General features: G+C 34.3%; 1 protein-coding gene across 1 annotated transcript in view; it reads right to left on the reverse strand.

Annotated features, from left to right (window-relative positions):
* Positions 1-493: 493 nt before the first annotated feature.
* LOC150022606 (receptor tyrosine-protein kinase erbB-4-like) overlaps positions 494-22,002 on the reverse strand; it is a 147,291-nt gene continuing 125,782 nt past the window's right edge. The window contains exons 6-11 of the mRNA XM_090288243.1: positions 15,031-15,149; positions 12,287-12,428; positions 8,553-8,666; positions 7,091-7,217; positions 1,467-1,540; positions 494-588 (exon numbers count right to left, since the gene is read on the reverse strand). Of these exons, the coding sequence (XP_090144369.1) occupies positions 494-588; positions 1,467-1,540; positions 7,091-7,217; positions 8,553-8,666; positions 12,287-12,428; positions 15,031-15,149 (671 nt within the window). The remainder of the gene's footprint in view (positions 589-1,466; positions 1,541-7,090; positions 7,218-8,552; positions 8,667-12,286; positions 12,429-15,030; positions 15,150-22,002) is intronic.

Genomic DNA, 22,002 nt, shown 5'->3' on the forward strand with positions numbered 1-22,002 from the left:
AGAGCATCAGAACAGTGTCTTTCTTCACACTCATTTTTCTGTTCATTATAACTAGCACTGCATGTAGAGTCATGGACCAATTTCTGAAACATAAGCTCTATGATACTTGCTTCAAATGACAGCACCAGAGATAAAATGAGAAATTTCTGGTATGGCATTTGCATCCCACACATCTTGGCCATTTCTACGTCATCTACCTCTATCCTTTAATTATAATAAAATATGAACAAAAAGAATATTTAATTTTATGGTTCATATCACTCACTTCATACCTGCAAAAACATTAATAGTACTGTGGTTGAAAAATCTAACTGTGTATTCTGCATACTTCAAGCACAACTGGGGTATTTTTTGCTGAGCTTACAGTTGGAATTAAATGAAGAAACTCAATATTTCTAGAATCAGTAAATTAATGAGACTAACAGCTTTGACATAACATACACATGATGCTACTCTTGAAATTTGAAAGACCTGCATCTTTGAACATGTAAGTCTACCTGTAGAGCACTCTTCCACCAATGGTCACCAGGTTAGAGAAAACACTGAAGTCCGTCATATTTGGGGGCCATGACTGTATATTTAAGAAACCTACAAAAGAACAGTAGAAAAATTCAGAATATCATTGTCTCAGTAATAGTTTTTAATACTAATTATCCTAGAAATATGATGAAAATGTGTTAAAATATGAAAGGAGAAAGGCAAAGAATATTTATACTTTTGAACCATTCTATATCATATTTCTCTTTCCAAAATTGAGTGTGTTATCCAAAGTTTCAGGGCCATAATATTTCATAGGTAAAGAATATTTAAAAAGTGCGCACCAGGAATCTATGTTCCTCAGAAATATTGAATTATATAATTGTGTATGCTAAACTATTTAAATAATTCTTAATTTATTCTATAAGCAAAAATATTTATTCTAACTACATAAAGAGAAAAATACAATTTCAATTTCTTTGAAATTCTTTACCACTTTATCTGTACACTTATGACATCAGTTGTCTGTCTTGCATTCTAAGGCATATATATATGTATATATATATATATATATATATATATATATATATATATACTTTGCTCATTTGATTTCACATTCTTTAATAGCAAATCCATGTTTAATTTATGTCTCTGAATCCGTATCACCTACTATAAAGTCCTGAATGTATTAGGTGCTCTATAAATACGTTCAATGAATACTACACGATATCGAAGCTCAACAGTTCTTCTTGTGAAACAATATGGATTCAAAGATCAGTTGATAATTGCAAAAATAGTAAGATCAAAATTTCAAGGATACATATTTTAAAATTCTGTGCACTTTCAAAATATACACAAATGTTAAGAAGTAAAGACTAGAATTTACTTTAAAACGAGTTTCTGATTCCAATACTATGTAATATTTTCGAGAAAACAACAACAAAAAAATACATAGTTAATAGTACAACAGTTGCACTGAAAAAAATTACCTGTTATCTCTCGAACTGTCCGAAAGACATTCAATTTCTCTGGGTCTATGGCTTCAATTGCATTGTAAGGGTCCCTAGAAAACCAATGAGAGAAGAAGTTGGACTTAAAGTTAAATAAAAGAATACAAATATTAAAACTGTGACATTATTTTATTTAAACTGCATTTTAATTATCGATAGAAAGTTCTGCAATGTCTGTCTAAATTTTTCTAGCCTAGGTCAGAGGGGAATTAAAAGGAGTTTTGAGGATTATTTAGGTGACACAGAGTGTCAGATTTTTTGTCAAAGGCTATTCTAGATTTACAGATATAATTCAGTTTGATTATACTAAATAAACCTCCAAACAGAGAAGGTCCATTTATGAATCATTTTATTTTACTTTGCTTTAAATGTTTATTCTTAATTGGAAAATATACTCTGCACATCAATTAAGTTAGTGAGAGCATTGTCTTCTAGGCCCCTCAAAGCACTCTCAATTGCAAATAGCACCTGGAATTTCTTAAAAAGGATAAACTCCAACACACAAAATCACCTTTTTTGTTATATCTTCACATTTATCTATTAGCAAATTTTCATAATACTTATAATGCTATATAAAAGTTATTTGTCATATGAATTATTTAGAGCAATCTTGTTCCCTCTGATTTATTTATATTCATTTTTATAACACAGATCTATTTGCTCATATCTATATAAATCACAGCAACATTTAAAAACAAAATTTGCAACAAATTTAATAATACTCAAAAGTTGTTGTAAATTTGAAGATTTTAGAAATGCCATCTTCTAATGAATATACATATTTTTGTAAGTAATGGTTTTGCTATATCTACAGAGAGAGATGCCCTGTCTTCTAAAGATGAACATAAAATATCTTTTAAAATTAAATGTTTAATATATTTTTCAGAGGTTTTCATCTGAAAATTATTTTTTCATGTATTATATACTGACCATATAAAATAATTGCACACTTGAATATTAAACCAAACATAAACATTTCTATTAATTCAAGCAATATTTTCAGTTTTTTTAAGGAAACATTTTTTAAATGATTTATTACCTTAAAAGGCATTCTGTGAGATACTGAGCAAATAGAGATTTTGTATTAATATGTCCCCTTCAGAAAAAAATTTAAGTGTATTTAATGACCACTTCTAGAGACAACAAACCTCAGAACAATGAACTTAGGCTTTTTAAGAAGCATGTATCCACCTGTAGCAATCAATAGAGTTTTATTCCTGCTGTGGACATCTGTCACTTTTTAATTTGCACTACATATATACATAGTCTTTATTTATTGATTTATTTTTTACATTACTTACTTTTAAATATATTGGGGTGCCATTGGTTAATAAAATTATGTAGGTTTCAAGTGTGCAATTTTATGATGCATCATAAAATCTTCCATCACCACATATTTGACTCCCATTACCTTTTACTATTCCCCACCTTTCCTGTAACCACCATATTGTTGTTTGTGCCTTTGTTAGGATATCTGGTATTTTACCAATCCTTAGGAACCTTCTTTCATGTACAGGGAATAAACACTAGGATATGGTGATCCACTGGATGCAGTTTTAACAGGGCTATCAATCAAAATGCTCCACAATCCCCTGACAAGTAGGCATATGGCCTGTTTTCTGGGAATGTGAGTCTGAATGCATTGGCATGTATGTATTCTAGCCTTAGGGCTTTGCAAAAACTCCGTTAGTTTCAGCACCATGACATATGGAACCACCTTGCGGTGGTAGCTTTCTCAACTTGATTCATTAACATAGTCTTCTATACTGGGAACCATCCCATGTCTTTAAAAGGGGAAAAAATTACCTTTGGTTGATTAAATTACTAGTTTTAAACTAAGAAGTGCAGTCAATATACTGTCGTCGTCGGCAGCCGTCCGCCTCGAGAGACGATGGTGTAGCTTCTTAAGAGTCTATCTGCACCGCCGAGAATGGCTGTGCAGTCCGACTCGGGAGTGACACGGTATCTGTCTCCTCCCGTGTTGAATCGACATCTTGTGATGACGCTGGAGTGTCCTCTCCAGTGGAGCTGAAGCTACAGAGCCCGGGCAGGGTGATATGGAGGGTCTGCTGTTGCCCATGCAGCAGACCCCCCCTCTCTTCGCAGCTGAAGGGTCCAAGGGAAAGACGGAGTCAATACAGCTTGGCTTCAGGTGCGCCGCAGGAGTTGCCGGTGTTGACTACAACGTCAAACTGCCTTAGGGACTCCGGCTCCGGATTTTCTGTCGGGGTTTACTCCCTTAGCCTTTCCCCTGAAGAGGTATGCCGCAAGGCAGCGGAGGTTTTTTGGAGTCAGAGTTTTCCTTCTCTGATGTGCCCTGACTGGAAGATCGAACCAGTGACACTTAGCTCGCAGGCCGACGCTCAATCCACTGAGCCAAACCAGCTAGGGGGTCAATATACTGTACACCTAGTTTAACATGGAGAGTTACAGAAGGCTTGGGGAAGCACTGTAAAATTCACACATAAACAATGAAGATTTTCCTCAATGTGACATGAAAATCCCTCAAAAGCTCGATATCTAACTTAAATGTTCTGGAAAACTTGCTCTATTCATAACTGAAGATGCATAGAATGGATAATTACATTTTTTATGAATATGAAACCAAAAAATTAGGTTCACCTTGTGGGAAAACTCTTGTTATGTTATTTTTAAAAGATTTTATTTATTTATTTATTTTTAGACAGAGGATGAGGGAGGGAGAAAGAGGGAGAGAAACATCAATCAGTTGCCTTTTGCATACCTTCAACTGGGAACCTGGCCCACAATCTAGGCATGTGCCCTGACTGCAAATTGAAATGATGACCTTTTGGTTTTTGAGACGATGCCCAACTCACTGAGTGACACCAGTCAAAGTTTGTTGTTATCCTATTTTATGGGCAAAAACGCTGTATGCAGAAGAAATATCAGCATTACAGTAGTAGAATGAACTTTCCATATTTTTTTAAATGAAAAGTAGTGTACAGAACAGCTCTGATATTATAACCAAATATTTTTACTTCATTAATAAATACTAAAAATTCAGGGCAAGCGCACAATAACAGGGTCAGTCCAAAGTTTTATAAGAATATGTCCAGGTTGCCAGGTATTAAATAAATTCTGGATGGTTTACATGAAACCCAATGGAACATATAAATTTTATATATTTTTTAGAGATTTAAGACTCATAAAATAAATTGAGAGAATCCCACTTACCAACTTTAAAGTACATCTAGGGAGTTTTATTCTAGAGCCACTTGAAGTTATAGAATTATAAAATCAAGAACTTTCTTAGCTAAATTCAGAGCCATGAGTAAGAATATTATGCTCACTCTGTCACTGTGTTTAGTGAGACATGTAAACAGGGAACAGACTGACAGTGACCAGAGGGGAGGGGAGAGGAGGAGGATTGGAGGAGAAGGGGGAGGGCCTAGTCAAGGAACTAGTGTGAATGACCCATGGACATGGATAACTGAATGGGGATGGACTGTGGGGGAGGGGGTGGGGCAGGGGAGAGCAAAGGGGGAGAGATGAGACAACTGTAATAGAAAAACAATAAAAAATAAATATTAAAAAGTATCTCTCTATGTGTGTGTGTCTGTGTGTGTGTGTAAAGACAGAGGTTTTCACAGTTGCATTGAAATCCATTTCTTCACTCAACCTATTATCACATTTCCACTGTCTATAATCATTACAGATGGTCATCTAAATACTTGACACAGCGTGGAGATGCTTTTTTGGTAAGAATTTTGTTGCTCAAAACACATGCATGTGAACAATGTCAAACATGACAAGATTAAAAGGCTATTGTTCCTATGGATAACCTTAAACACTGAGTTTGGCCTGTGGTTCCCATTCTAAATAAGGAAATGAGAGTACGTAGTCTATCTCTGGCAATGGCACTATAAACTAAACATTTTCTCTTATTTCCAATTAGAGAATTAAAATCACTTTATAAAATTGCATGTGTGGGAGTATATATGTATGTGTGTGTGTGTATATAATATATTATGTATGTGTATATATATATATACATATATATATTATATGAGCTTTCTTATCTATGCTTTTTATTTCAGAATTGAAGATAAAATATTAAAATTCTTACTACATAAGAGATATCCAGATATTGACTTCTTTGGGATGAAACTACTTATGTAATGTAATTTATGAGGCTATTTTCAAGCCTTTCCCCACACACTGATGGCTGAGACCAATCATTTATTATGTTCAGGTGGAATTGGCAATGTGGATTTGGTGGCCATGTTTTATTTCTCCTAACACTGTTAACATGATATAATCTGTCATTCATGGTGATATTTTGTTTTTAAAAGTTAAAATGTGAATATATTGTTTTACTAAGTGTCACATATGTATTAAATTATATAGATACACCTAAATATCAACCCAGGTCTCCTACCAAATGGCCAAGGGGGCAATGATAGCAATGTAAATGGATGTAAAGAGTCACTGGGGACTATGATAAATTTAATTGAATGTGTCCCATTGCAAAATGGCTAGTTCTATATAGCCTGAACAAATTGTTACCATGTAAAAATATGGGCTAAGTGTAACTAACTCCACATATTTAAAAAAAGAATTTAGAAATCTTGACCTTTAAAAAATACAGAGAAGGTATATACAGATTATTAGAGAATCTGGCACAGACCCATATTAAAAGCTACATTTTAAAGTAAAGAAATGTTTTATGGAATATAACCTATAGTAAATTATTTGAATAGAAAGAAACACTCTGTTCTATTTCTTTTGCTATTTCTTTTAGGACATATTTATTCAAAATGTGTTCAATTATGTTGCTTTTAGAAATAATGTGATGTATGTTTAGAGTAAGATTCTGAACTGAAATATGTGAGTGATACACTTTAACTGTAGCCTGTAGCACTAATATTTAGGTATTAAGTAGTAATATAGACAGATAGATAAAATATAAAGTAAAACTATTGACATTTTTATTGCAATTGAAAGACTACAAACTAGGTTGTTTTCCTAGTTAAAACCAGCAGGTGGTTCTGAAATGAAGGAGCCCAGAAAATGTTACAATTTTTATTGCTAAAATGAAATTCATTTTATAGATCTCTTACAACAGTACTAACTTTCCAACTTTAGAAAAAAGAAAAATACGTATGGTGGCAAAGAGTTCTGAAAGCTCGGGACAATTTCAACTTCCGGATTTGCTTTTTATGAGATATATTATTTTAAGGAATATTAATTTACATTGTTTTAAACTAATAGATTAGGAATTTGAATTAAATTCCCAACTTCACCCATTGATATTGTTTCCCTAATCATATCTAAAAATATATCAAGCTTTCTGAAATGTACAGATTTAATGAGAACGTTCTACAAATACATGATAGCTTGTATATAAATTTATATTTATATTTTTAAATCTAAGTTGTCACTAATCTTATAAATTGGATGTATCCCAAACTTTGGTTTACTATCACTGCTGGTGAAATCTGGCAATTGATTTTGTAATAGAAGAGCATCAATGTGGGCAGAACTCTTCTAGGTCAAAAAGAATCAAGCAGACAAAGCTAAAGACTCTCTTAAGCTTTGTCTACATGTTGTAAATTAATTTTCTGCAAAAATTGAATACTGACCCATGAATACCAGTGACAAGAAAGATCAAATTCCCATTGATTTTGGTGCAGTTTATGAATTTGTCAATGTTGCTGGAATCCACGGTTTGAGCTGACATCAATGATCCCGTTCCAATGCCGTCACAAGCTGGACAAACAAGATTCACAGTCAGGACATTGAGACACTTTTTTTAGTCCATCAATCACTGCATTTTCATTATAAAATAACATTATTTTTTCAATATAAAATTTAAAAATTATCATAAGAAATAAATTGCTTTCTAACACATATAATAATTCATTCATGCAACATTTACTACTTGGCCCACTTTAAAATAGTGTTCCTGTAATATCATCTAGTGACCATGACTCATAAGAATTATATTTTATACCAAGACCCAGTATATACACATAACAGATGCATAACTAAAACAATACTTTCAACAATCAAAACTTGTACTTACTACATAAAATCACCTAATTTTTAATCTATCCTAAAATATTGTTTTGAATACTTTTAAATGCTGGTCACTTAAAATAATATTATAGCCTAAAATTGGTCTACACCCTGTGGTTCTAAAAACACTTGTCTAATGAAGAATATATACAAAAAAAAAAAAAAAAAAAAAGAGTGATAATGATGTGAGTTGAGTTATAATCTGAATAAAGAGCCATTCAAATGCTTATACTTAAATTAAGTATTACTTGAGTTTTCTGAGGGCTCTACTTTATTATTTTTTAAATGGAAAGAAAAAACAAACAAGAGCACATGTGTATATAAGGGGGGAGGGACAGAGAGAAAGAATGTAGTCTAAAAGTAAATCTAAAGTTTTCCCTTTATTATTTTGAAAAGCATAATACTATTAGAAAAATTTGAATGGCACTTTTGTCCTGCATAATTTAAGTTTAATTCTGGTGAGGAATTTGAGCACCGTGGCTGGAAGTTATTTCTTCCTCTACTAAAATTCTAGAACATAAATTATCTCCAACAGTTATTTAATACTTAAGGTAAATGCCCTTGCCATTTCATATATCTTATCTTTCAAAAAAATTTTAGACCTGGAGAATAAATGTCATGTTGCATTTCTCTTTGCACCCCCTTTTATGCATAGCATATCATTTTGCATACATTGACAAGTAACTAATATGTGTTTTTGATGCAGAAATATTTGTGTGAACCATTGTTTTGCTCATAAGTTTTAAGAAAATAAAATGCAACTTTGTTTCTGAGTTCCTATCAAAGTAAACTCTTGAGTTTTATCTGGATCATTTTAGCATCTATCATTCAAAAGGAGTAATAGACATTGTACAATAGTGCATAATTTTGAGACTTGTTTAATGTCATGGAACAGTTTGTATGGGGAGGTTTTGTCGTGGGAGTGGTGTGTTCTGAGAGGTGAACTCAGTCTACCCATTAAAAATTAAATGAAAAACTTGTTACAGGCCCCCTTTTCCAGTTAGAATAATCTCAGCTATCACTCACCTTTGGGGCAAATATCAGTGCAAGGTTTACACATTTTAATCCCATTCTCTTCAACTTCCATCTTGGAACTAGGGCAGGCACGCACACAAGAACTGGAATCGACCACAAAGTTATCTAATAAAAAAGGTAAAATGAGCAATAATGTTGATGTTCAGTAAACAGATTTAAAACAAGATATTTTAGAGTGTGACAATGTTTACTATAGATGATAGTATAGATGTCTCTTTCCCTAAAACAACCCTCTTTCTAAATATCTCAGCCTGAAATAGCATCTGGGAACATCCACATTCGAATCTTAAGTTGTTTAACAACAACTAGTACTTGCTTGACTACAAATCCACACCCTGAATGGCCCCCAAGATAGAGTAAATTTCTTTTATAGACATAGGAAACTGCATGACATTTAGTTTGTGTTTTCAGTCGTTCTACTTCATTTCATGTCACAATGCAAGTCAGAAGTCTAAAATAGTTCAAGTTACATGAAGCACAAATGAAGCTAAAGTTAAACTGCCTTCGATTAGGAGAGCACACTTCATATCCAGGAGGAATTGTTTAAAATGTGCTCCATCTTTCAATGGAGTGACATAGAAACTGTCCTATAGCTTTCTGTGATTAAAAAAAAAAAAAATAAATTCTGAAAGGGCACTATTAAGAAAGGTGTACAGAATAAACCAGGAACATCTAATTACTTGAAATACTAATAAATTGTTTAGGAGTCAGTCCAGTGATCTGGAATATAACAGGACTTTCTCTCCCACGGAAAGGTCAAATGGTTGCACGTGGAGTCTCCCACAACAAAGGGAACACACGATGCCTGCTAGTCCAGTTTGGGTTTTAAAGGCAGCCTCCTTCCAAGTCTGAGATTACTGCTTCTGGCTCAGTATGGAAGGTGTCTGGCCTTGAAATAGGCAGAGAGCAGGAAAGGCATATGGTGCAGGTCCAGACTGGGGTGGAAGCAATGAATTTGGGGTCACAAAATCCAAGAGGCACTATAACATTAGAAGGATATATGGTGGGAAAATATGCCATGTGGAGTTATGGCAAGTCCCAATTGGAAAATCACATCAGAGATCTCTAGGATTCTTGAGCTGAGCCAGACCATCCGCAACATAATCTATATACCATTTAACAAAGAGCTCCTGACATGATCCTGGGCCATGGTAGAGATAGAGCACCTAACCATGGGTCATTGGTTGACCTTGTAGCTAGATTTGCCCCTAAAAAAACCAAAATGTTTTTAGAATCATGATTTCATTATGTTGGTCAGTTCCATCATAAATCCATTGCAAGAAGAAAGCAGTAGATTTGGGATTGAATATGCGCTCTGGCAGACACACAAATAAAGTATATAAACAGCTGGTCCAGACCGCCACATCATCTACCATTGTGCTGGCACCTGCCACTCAGCTCACACCTGTGACTAAGGACCAAGAGAAGGCACTTAGGACAAGCTGATGGAGGAAGACAAATGCTAATTTTGTTATGTGAATGCAAGTAGCTGAAAATAGGTGGCAGCTGGTCTGTGACCTCACCAAGGAATGAACTTGAAAAGTAGTCACAGGGAAAATTCCTACTAATGGACTTAGTTTTGGGTAGTGCAAATTTACTTTGTGTAGAGGTGACCTAGGCCTAGGCTAAATATGAACTCATGAGTAGTGCTTGCCCTGGGCAAAGAAATGCTGGGAAATCTGGAACTGAAGGGAGTCTGGGGTAGAGGGGTAGATATGGATCCATGAGAGTGGGAAGAATGTGTGAAGATGTTTGTATTGCAAGTTAACACCTACCAGAGGGCATCCACCACAAAATGAGGCACTTAGCTGATACTGTGTCACAGCCTGATGACACTTGCCTTCCTTTCCACATGGGTCTTGATTCTGAGAACATTCCTTAACAAAGGAATCTCTGTCTCAGGGGAACCCAACCAGCAGCAGGTTCATATACTGTGTGACATACACCCATCCTTTCTGCAAGGTCTTTAGGAATATCCCTTACTCCACACTTTGGCAGAAATTTGTGCCAAGTAAAATAAAGATTATCAGTAGCTTCCTGTCAGTTAGGTGCAGTTTCTGCAGCCAAATGAGTTTCAAAAAAACTACTTGTTATTTGGACTTTCTGAATTTCAGAATTCTGGATTAAAGATTATACAGCAGTATTTAAAAGTTAAAAATCTTTGTTTTTCCAGTATAGCAATCATGCTTTATGGGCAAAGTCCATCAAAGATTTGAATTTTAAATAAATACTGAAGTGTTTTAAATTAGCCTGTGATTTGATAAACCTAAACAAATCCAAGAAAGGAAGTTTACAAGTTACCGTATCTAAGGTAACTGGGCCTGTAATTTCACAAACTAGTTCTCAGTGTTCAGCCACTTGCTACAAGTTATGACTTCAGGGCCTTCAGATGAGGCCCTGTAAAGGACATAGTGAAGAAAGGAAAATTCCTGAGCCCAGATTTTCTGGTATCTTCTATTTCAGCCCAAACTCTGGGCCTCAACCTCAGGACTTAAATAAAAGGGGAAATACCAAAAAGACTCCCAAAGCATAGTTTTGACTGTCTTTGGGGCAAGGCACCATAACTTGAAGGTAGCAAAACAGGAAAACACTTGTCTAAGAAAAGGAAATATTTTATCATTTAGCCTAATTTTCCAATACTTTCAAGCCCCTATTTTCCAAGATACTAGATGGTGAGATAAAGGTAAGTTTAAATAAAAAGTTATTAGCTCAAGAAGATAAGTTTGAATATTAAAGTGTTTAAAATGGAAAAATCTCTACTGTCATATATAAAACAATTCTTATAACTTATATAAAATGTTTAATAATAATGACTAGAATTGTCATTGTATCCCAAAACTTGTTTGTATATACTATCTCTGATCCTTACGTCCTATTCCTTCAATCTTTATGATTCTGGGAAAGAGAGGGCAGATGAGATTATTACCATCAGCATTTTAAAGAAGAGGGAATAAAAACTAAGCAGTTTATTTAGAATAGCATGGCTAAAAGTGGGCAAAGCTAGAACCCATAGCCACTCTAATCCCACTTCCAGCACATTTCTTGCACCACCACATGCACAAAGCCAAGAAAGCCATTCTCTCTGCGGGCTGTAGATTGTAAAGCTGTCTTCTTTTCAATGAGTATATGAACAAATGTAATGATCTTTCAGCCTTGCCAGTAGATCAAACATTAAAGAAATATCCTCTCACTCACTCCAGGCAACCAACCAAGTATCAGGACATGTTTTATTGAATTCTTGAGGAAATTTAAGCTGGTCCCTTTAAATTCCCAGGATAAGTTATCAACTTGGTAAAGAACTCTTTACATGTCATTCTTATCTATTGCTACTGTTTAGTATCAGAGTTTACTTTAAAACTATAATGCCATATATTCTTTACAAATAAGTAATCAGAAATAATTTTTGGTAAACATTCATTGGTATTCGCAGCATACTTTATTCAATATGTAGCTTGCGGTGACAAAACTAGTCATTGTTCTGAGAAACAGCATCATGTGCAAAAACAACGCTCTACAGAGAAAATGATGAGTTCAGAAGTCGATGAGGCTGCACTCTGACCTCAAACATACCACTCCTTTCCTGAGATTTTGGACCAATCACTTTAATGTTTTGAATTTAATAAGTCCCCATGATATTAATGCAAATTTCAAGTTACAATAAATTTACATAATTAAAAAAAAAATAATGACCCAATTAAGTTGGCCCTCCTTTTTCTGTTACTTACGTGGGCATTTCTTGACACAAAATGCTCCATATGTGTACTTCGCATTGAAGTTATGCTCCAACTGGAAGGTGGTTGGATTGTAGACAAAAGTTTGGGGACACTGAGTAACACAAGCTCCACTGTCATTGAAATTCATGCAGGCCTGCAACATAGCAAACATTAATTTCATTTCAAAATAATCTTAATAATACTTGGTAAAGGAATACTACTGTAATAGTTTTAGGCATGTTTTTGTTCTTTACTAAGTATACATCAATTGCATAAAAACTGAAAAAATTGACAATTTTATAGTCATTAGTGCTTCATCTTAAGTTCAGCTTTGCTTAGGACTTCTACAATCTTATGAAACTTTTTCCAATGTTAATAAATATATCACCTATAGTTATTGATGTTCAAGTTGTTTAGTATCTACCCACTAATTTCTAAATTGAGAATTGGATTAAATGATTAAAGTAAGCTAACAGTAAAAAATCAATTATTCTCACACTTATTCAAAGGGTTTATGTTGAATCTTAGAGTCTAGCACTAATAAATAATAACTAAATTACCAATTCTACAGGGTAGACTTTTCTTATTAAAGCTGGTGTTTGGAGAGTTCATTGCCTTAAGTGACATTTGTTTTTACTGTACACTGAGAAAGTAGGTGGTGTCCCTGTAAACTAGACTCAAGGGAAAGGCTCTGGCAATTGACTAGTCAAAGAGTAAATGTAGGGTGTGTGAATCCAAAATGTTACGAAGCTCTACTTAGCCCATAATTATATATGATATGATGCCATTTTCTGCATAGTCTCTTTCATAATACTAGACAATTTGGTAAAAGCCTCCAGTTCAAGTAAAACAATTCATGTCCACTGATATATATTTGCATTAAAACCTCAATTTGTTAACTTGTTCAAATGCCTTTGAGAAGAATTCAAAGCAATTTTACTACCTGAGAGTGAGGTCTTTATTATAAAAACATAGCATATGTACAAGTACATAAAAACATGTGATTAACAAAGAGTGAATAAAGTAATCCTCTTAATTAAAATATTAAACTTTCATAGGAATAATGTAGGCTTTGGTTGACAAGCTAATGTGAACTCATGCTGTATTTTACAGTCACCATAAATTATATGTATGGTTATTAATAAGAACTAATTTATCCTGTTTCCGTAAAACATTTTCTTCATCAGTTGTTGTTTTAGCAAGCACTTTATCACAAACAAGACAATTCCCTGATGATGGTCTATGAGATGCATAATCAGAACAAGAATCACTGATGACACATTATTCACAATGATGACACTTTCCAGGAAGAATCTATTAAAAACCAATCTAGAAAACTCAGTAAGTTTTAATTTATGGCTATAAAACTTCATGTGTCCTCATAATTGCTTTACTAACATACTTTATGTGGTGCTCTGCACAGATTGCTTGGCAACAAAGGAACATAAACCAGAGGAATCGAACACATTTACCTCCTAAACTAAACAATGTAACTTACGCCAAGGCCTTGACCTGGCATTCTTGAACATTCTGTACCAAATGCCAAAGCGGAAGCATGGGACTAGTCCATAAAATAATGAAATGAAAATTCTGAAGCTTACTTGGCACTCTGCTTATTGTAATAATGGAACAATGAAAACATGTAGTGAAAGTTATGAGTATTGCCTGTTCAGCAACCACCAAATCTAGTTTCCAACCCATGGCTGGAGACAGACAAGGAAAACGGTCTCAGACCAAGACCTGCTGAGCATATGCTCTAAATTTTTAACATTTTAATATTCTTTTATTCTCCCTCACTATTCACTTCTGCAATACATACTTTAATTCACTATAGTATTAGGGTAAACAAGCTAAATTTCTTGTGACATTAAGAAAATTCATAAATGACTACATCATAAGAGCTATAATTTATATTTTGCTTATTTCCAGAATTAAATGCCAATTTGAAAAAAAAACCTGTATTCTGAATATATATGTGTATTCTCCAGATATTTGACAAGAGGTAACAAAAATAAATTCTTGTGTTTATTTTTAACAACAAAAACAACTTGAAAAATTATGATTTTTAGCTGAAAATGAAGCTATTGTTTTGTGAGTATGAAATTGCATTATCTATGGCTCACAGAATTGCTTGTATGTATTCAAAAGAACAGAAAGAGCGGTATCAGAGACATCAAAACATAATTAAAAGCATCCCCAACAAGTGATAAGTGTTAATTTTAAGGAAGCAAAAATGTCTTCTTCTAAAATAAAAATCACATAGACCAGAATATAAATTGCTTCAAGTGTGAATTTTTAAATCTTATAAGTGTTGAATAATATTAGTTTAAAAGCAGCATAAATTACAGTTAAACTTATAAATTTATCTGATAGTATCTTAAATTCATATTTAAGAGATAAATTCCAGTGCCTCCACTCAGAAGACCCAATGATGCAACAATGTAAACAAATGATCACTATAAATTTTGGAAAGATATTATTAGTTTTTAAAAAAGATATCTCAGCATGCTCCTCTTCACACTGTCTAATAAATATCACTGGCAATGTAAATTACAATCCAAAGACACAAAGAACAATCCTAGCTAATCAAAAGCCTCCCACTGAATACATGACTTCTAGGAAGGCAGAGACTCTTCCTTAATCCTAAAATGGTTAAATTTGATCTTTTAAGTAAGATGTTAAAGATTCAGTGTGCCTGAGTCAAACCAGGATGGATGGGAAACCAGGAGAAGAAAAGGAAGCGCTCCCAGACTCACAAAGCAGTCGGTGTCCTTAGGCCCTGAGCAGCCTCCAGCACATTCTCGGTGACAACAGTCACTGACATAGGGTCCATAGCACCTGCCATCACATTGTTCTGCACACACCGTCCTTGTCACTGCAGAAGAAGACAGATAAGAAACCTTAATGAAAGTCAGCCTCCAAGAGAAACTTCTACAATGATTTGGAGGAGCTGAGAAAACCTGGGCTCTAGAAAGACAGTTTACCCACGTTGACTCAATTCCGCAAATGTTTACTGAATGAAGTCTGCAACAGATCACAATTACTCTACAAAAAACTACAGCATTAACATATAAATCCGTTCCTATATTCTCTCCTCTTCCAACAAGTACTATTGTGCTTTACAAAAATCATACAAGTTAGCAGGGTGGAATCAAGTTTGAAATAACTGAATGAGATGCTTTGGCAGGTCATGAAAGATAGAGTCAGCAGTGAAGTCAACGCACACTGTGCACAGTCAGGGCCCAGAGCAAGTGTCTTCAGAAATAAAGGTAAAGTTTTCAGCAGTCAGTGCAAAGAGGAAAATATAAATCTTTACATGATTCATATCGTATCTTACATGATTCATATAAGATGGAGGAAGGGAGGGAAGGAGGCAGAGAGAGAGAGAGAGAGCTCTGATTGGTACTAGCACAACTCTTTCTATTCCTGATATATCAATGACATTTCTACCAAGATTCTTCAAAAACAGGGACCCATGTATGACCAGAGCACCATTCTTGCAGGAAGGAAAGAGGGAAACAAGGAAATAAGGAACAAAGGAAGGAAAGAAAAAAGGGAGTGAGGGAGCAGGTAGAAAGGAGACACATTCATATTAAACAGAACAAAAACTTCCATTAGACTTTTCTTATAAAATCTTTTAATACATTTGACAAAATCATATCCAAGTATATGTTTTATAAATCAGTGCTATAGTCTGGGCTTCATAATTATAGTATAGAGGGAAACAATTCTGCTTATCTCACTTATTGGGTAGATATTTTTAATTATTTAGAGACATAGATCTTACAGGACATGTGTAGCACATCACTTGTTGGTTTCTGTGTTTCCATTGTGGCCTTGTTGCTTCCCACCTCTTCGACTCTTCAAAGTTTCCTTCATTGCTACTCAAGACTGTGCACCATAAACATTAGTATTCTTTAGAATTGGTCTTGATTGGTCTTGAAAATTTTCTTGGGCTGTGGGTTCATGCCAGGATACAACCTTTCATGCCTTACTTTGCATAATACCTATAGGCAGATTACTTTCACATCCAGAACTGAATTCCCTATTGAGCTACAGCATGTATTCCTAGTTGTTTACAAAAGTCTCCATTTAGACAACACAAGACACACAAAATGGAAGGTTACTCACTTTCCCACTTCCACCACCAAGTACATTTCTCCCCTTTGTTTCTGTATCTCAGCTAATGATAGTACCATCCATCCATCAGCTAAGCTAAATATTTGGGGTGTGTTTTCTATTTCTCCTTTCCCCTGCCCAATCATTTCTCAAACCTAACAAAAATATAATACAAAATACTAGCATTAAAATTCTTCATTACTGTCTCTCCTCTGTACCCCAACTTATAGCCTTCTACAAGTTTCCTCAGAGCCCAATTATTCCTCCCTGCTGCTCTAAAGGCAATGGCTTGAGATATAAGCCACTTCCTGTATAGTAAGTGTTGTTTCACAGTATAAAACGTACTTGCCATCCCTATCCTAAAGGAATAATTCATTAGCAACAGATAAAAGCCCTTCATCAACTGACCACCGTCTCTATCTGTATTGGCATCTCTCACTCTCTTGCTGTGCTTCTCATATCCAGCCACTGTGATTCCTGTCTCCTTGGACCACATGCAAGTGTGGTTCTCACTGCCTTTTCACAACACATTCCTTCACATGCTCAACAATGAGACTCAGCTGAGGTGCTGCTTGCTTTTGTTCTGAAGCCTTTCTAGACTCATCTCCAGGCTGAGTTAGTTTGTCACTCTTACTTCTGAACAAGCAAGAAGATAAAGCTGATAGAGCAGTCAATGAGGTAGGAAAGCTTAGGTTCATATTCAAACTCTGTCCTTGTGATATGGCCAGGTCTTTAATCACTCTGGATTTTACTTTAATTTTTTATGATGGAGTTAATATTAGTGCCTATCTAAAGGGATTGAATGCAGAGATATAGTTATAAAGTACTTAACAAGTCCCTTATTAATAGTGCTCAGCACCATTAGATGTTACCTTTGCACTTATCATAACATATTGTATTTATTTTTCCATGTTTTCTCCTCCTACTAAACTATTAGTGTAATTTATTGAAATGCATTGTCTTATTCACATTGTATTTTTGGTGACTAGTACAGTGTTTTGTACTTAATACACAATAAGTAAGTATCCACTCCAAGTAAATAAATAAGTCATATGTAACCAACTCAAAGTAAATATCTGTTACTTAATGCTTAATGCCATTATCAGAAGAGAAGACAACATATAGAGAGTTAAAGAGGTAAGGCACTAACAAATATAAATAGACAAATGTTAAAATATCAAGCAATAGAGCATATCAATATGCAAATAACTTACAATTATAGTTAATATCTGTCATTAGATTTAAGTGTTCCTTTAATTATGCCATTATTTTATAATTCCATATTTTCACTTGGATGCCTTCTAAAAGACCATGATGATATTGATAAATATTCATAATGTTTAAATATAAACTAGATCCTTTTATTGGACATGATTATATTACTCCCTATGCAGTACTCTCAATAAACGCATCAAATAGAATTTAAACTAAAAATGTACTTGGATTCGTCCTCTTATTTTTACTTTGTAAGCATAGTCATTTGATACTTATTGGCAAAAACTTCTAGAAGATTTGAAAAAACAAAAAGTTAGACCTGCGTTTGTAAGGGCATATTTTGTATTTGCCACTTGGATAACACTAAATTTTGAAATAATTTCTTCTGTAAGTACTCGAGAATAAAATTCTACAAAATAAGCCAACTGTGTCCGCCCCTTTTCTAAGCCTTTGCTAAAAATCTCTCACCTTCTCAATGAATTGAAGCCTACCCGTATTTGATACTGGATAATTTCTAAACCACTGGTTCCTGATGGACCCTTGGACCCTCTTCTCCCTCCCTCTCTCCCTCTTCCCTCCCTTCCTTCTTTCTGTATCTTTGTTATGGCATCAATCATCATCTAAAGCATTTTACAACTCATTTATTATACTAATTTCATTTGCTGGTGTATTCCAATGTCTACATGACATCTGTGTAGTTTTTATTTATATTTCATATACATTATACATATACATTACTTCTACATTATGTATAAAATACATCCAAATACATTGTATCAACTTATTAACTCTTCATATTCATATATAGTACTTATAGTAATGTTCCTAAATTTTACCCAAGTGGTCTATTTATTTAGATGTCTTAATTAGTAAATTATACCATATAAACACTTTTTGTAAATACTTTTGTAAATAACAGATATAAATATAATTCCTCTTTTATATTTAAGGCTTTTTTTGATGTACCAAGAGCTACTAATTAAAATAACACATATATATTAAGTAAACTAATTACTAGATTTGAAATAAGTGTTATCATAGGAATTGCTCAGCTGGAAAATAGCACGAAGTGAGTCAGCAATCATATTCTACAAATCTCACCATATTTTAATCTAAGTACATTGAAGTATTAGTTTCTGTTTTAAACTCTATTGTGATTAAAAGTAACTTTACAAAATGGTTTTAGTCTTTATTTATATACTTTGGTTTTTCCCACAGAATGAGAAAATTAGTGTAGATAATATTTATAAAGACAATTAACCATAAATTTATTTTAAATCTATGGAATGTTCACATTAAGATAGTTTCTTTCATTGAGTATACTATTTAAATATGAAAACAACAAGTGATGACTAAAATCTAACAGTACAATCTTATGTTCTATAATAATCATTATACTGTGAAACTTTTAAACATCTATTTTAAATAACTCAATCATATGTATTGAGTTGACCTTATATTTTTCAAAAAGCTGTTTATTTTATATAGTGATCATGTATACAGAGAAGGAAAACTCTGACTCCAAAAAACCTCCGCTGCCTTGCGGCATACCTCTTCAGGGGAAAGGCTAAGGGAGTAAACCCCGACAGAAAATCCGGAGCCGGAGTCCCTAAGGCGGTTTGACATTGTAGTCAACACCGGCAACTCCTGCGGCGCACCTGAAGCCAAGCTGTATTGACTCCGTCTTTCCCTTGGACCCTTCAGCTGCGAAGAGAGGGGGGTCTGCTGCATGGGCAACAGCAGACCCTCCATATCACCCTGCCCAGGCTCTGTAGCTTCAGCTTCACTGGAGAGGACACTCCAGCGTCATCGCAAGATGTCGATTCAACACGGGAGGAGACAGATACCGTGTCACTCCCGAGTCGGACTGCACAGCCATTCTCGGCGGTGCAGATAGATTCTTAAGAAGCTACACCATCGTCTCTTGAGACGGACGGCTGCCAACAACAACGATCATGTATATCACATTTTTTCAGGACACTTTGATCTTAGATATGCCATTCCATTTGAAAAACATGCAAAGAAATATCCCTCTAAGCCGATACTTTAATTTTTTTAAGCTATTAAATGATACAGGATTTTCTTCTTAAACAATCTATACATGATTTAAAAAATAATAAGTTAAGATACATTCAACACTAAAAATAGCACTTTTGTTATGGTTTTCACATACCTTAATTTCAAATTAAAATTCAGTAATCATGAAGCATATTTTGGAAGTGTTTGTGTGACAGATAATAATATAAGTGAGCAAAAAGAAAAAAAATATGCTTACTCTCTAAACAGTAATGTGACATAGTTAAGAAACATTTCTTCACATTGCTATGCAAGATTTGCTTTTAGAAAGAAAACATTCCCTCTGTGCAATCTATTTAGTGGCATTTGTTGATTAATAAACATTACTTACTATGAATTATACACATCAGACTATACTCATATTTTATTATGATGGAAACACAAAACAAACAAAAAAACAGTTCCTGAAATCAATGAGATAACTCAGTCTCCATGGGAACATTAACTTATAATTGCTTTGGTTATATTAATTTCCACTCTTGCTTTAATATTATTTCATTGGCATTTCTCCGGTATTTAGTATCCTTCCTAAATTGCTTCACTGGGTGCATTAAAATATTTGGGTCAGATATTAACTAGCTTATTCATTGGCGGTATATCCTTAATTGTGATTAATACAAAAGGTAAAACCTGGGAATTTAAATATTTATTTTATTAGGTTGAATAAACTTGAAATTGGGAAGGGGACCATTCAAAATATTGATGAGAATCAAATGTATAAAGTTTAAGAAACCAAGTATTTCATGATAAGGGCATACTGCTGAGCGAATATCTATTATCTCAAAAAATTAAAGTACCTGTAAGAAGCTCTACCACATCAGTATCTCACTAATAAAAACAATGACTTAATAACTTCTGTAAATAACAATAACTACCCTTAAAGTTACTACACTAGAACAAATTTCTTTTACTTAAAGAACTTTGGCTATTTACTAATCAAATATGTATTGGTGCTTTCTGTGAATTACACAGAAGATAAAGAACCTTCATAAACGAGGCAAAGCAGAGCTGTGTCATCACAGTGACAAAACAAAGACCTCTGCCCAATAAAAAATAAATGAGTCAAAATTTAGGCCGTCTTTATAAGTGTGTTCCTCCCATGTTTTTGTGCTCAGCCACGTTTCCTCTCTTCTTCCTCCTTCTTTACCTCCTCCAACCCCTTATGCCCAGTGCCTACTGGTTCTCTTCACTTCCTTTACCCATGGGTCTTGATACAGGCTATATATTAGATCAGCTAATAGGGAAGATTTCAAACTTTAACATGGGGATGCCTGCATCAATGAAGATTTGATTTAGTCTATTCTAATAAACTCCACACAATGTCTCTGCCTTCTGGTCTACAGAATTCATTTTCAGTAGCAGGATGTAGAGGCCTTAAACAAAATTGCCTGGGAATGACCTACTTTCTATTAAATCAAAGTTACCTGCAATGGTCTAGGATTTAATACTTTTAATAAACTCCTCAAGTGATCCTGATATGCAGTTACAGTTGAGGACTCTCATTCTATTCAGTAAAAATGGGAAAAAACTCTAGTTTATTTATGCCATTTGATTGATTGACTGATGATGCCTCGTCTGAAACTTAATCAGTCCGACTGACCTTCTACTTTAATTTCCTGTTTTTGTTGTTAAGCCCTCTGTCACTAACTGGGAGATCAAACAAAATTAATGTGCAAGCAGGTAAGAAGACTTGGGAGGAAAAAAAAACATAGAGTGGGAATAGCAATATCAGTTGGCGGATTCAGAAGGCAAAATTGTCAGATAAGTATGAGACCATCAGAAAACTGCTCCCTTCTCTCACCCAGCAGCCGTCTACATACAATGCATCCTGGGAAGCCCTCAATTCATTGCTAAGCACATTTTAAAGCAAATTTATCTTAGTTTTGTTTCATTCTATTTCAATTAGTATTCAATGGCCTGCACCTCTAGGCTGCCTATATTATTACTGCTTATTGATGAGATTTCCACAAACTGTATTCCTTGAGACACAGTGTGCACATCAAGTAGATCAGACCTCAATGAAATGGTTTTAATGTTAGGCTGTTTTCTGTTACATACTTGAAGGATTGAACAAGAATAAAAAAGCTTGGGGTACAGTAGAGGTAATTTGGGTTAGATGTGAGGAAGCATTTATTGACGATTAGAGTGATCAAAACACTGTAATGAACTACAGAATCGGCTTCTTGATTCTTTATCAGTATTTGAGGGAAATCTCTGTATGCCTTAGGCATTGACCTAATTATAGGCAGAGGGCTTGATGAAATTACTCCAGAGGTACCCCCTAGTTCTGTGATTCAATATTTATTTTTATAAATGGT

Source organism: Furipterus horrens, unplaced genomic scaffold, assembly GCF_987537825.1.
Source record: "Furipterus horrens unplaced genomic scaffold, mFurHor1.1.pri manual_scaffold_1, whole genome shotgun sequence".
Lineage (NCBI taxonomy): Eukaryota > Metazoa > Chordata > Mammalia > Chiroptera > Furipteridae > Furipterus > Furipterus horrens.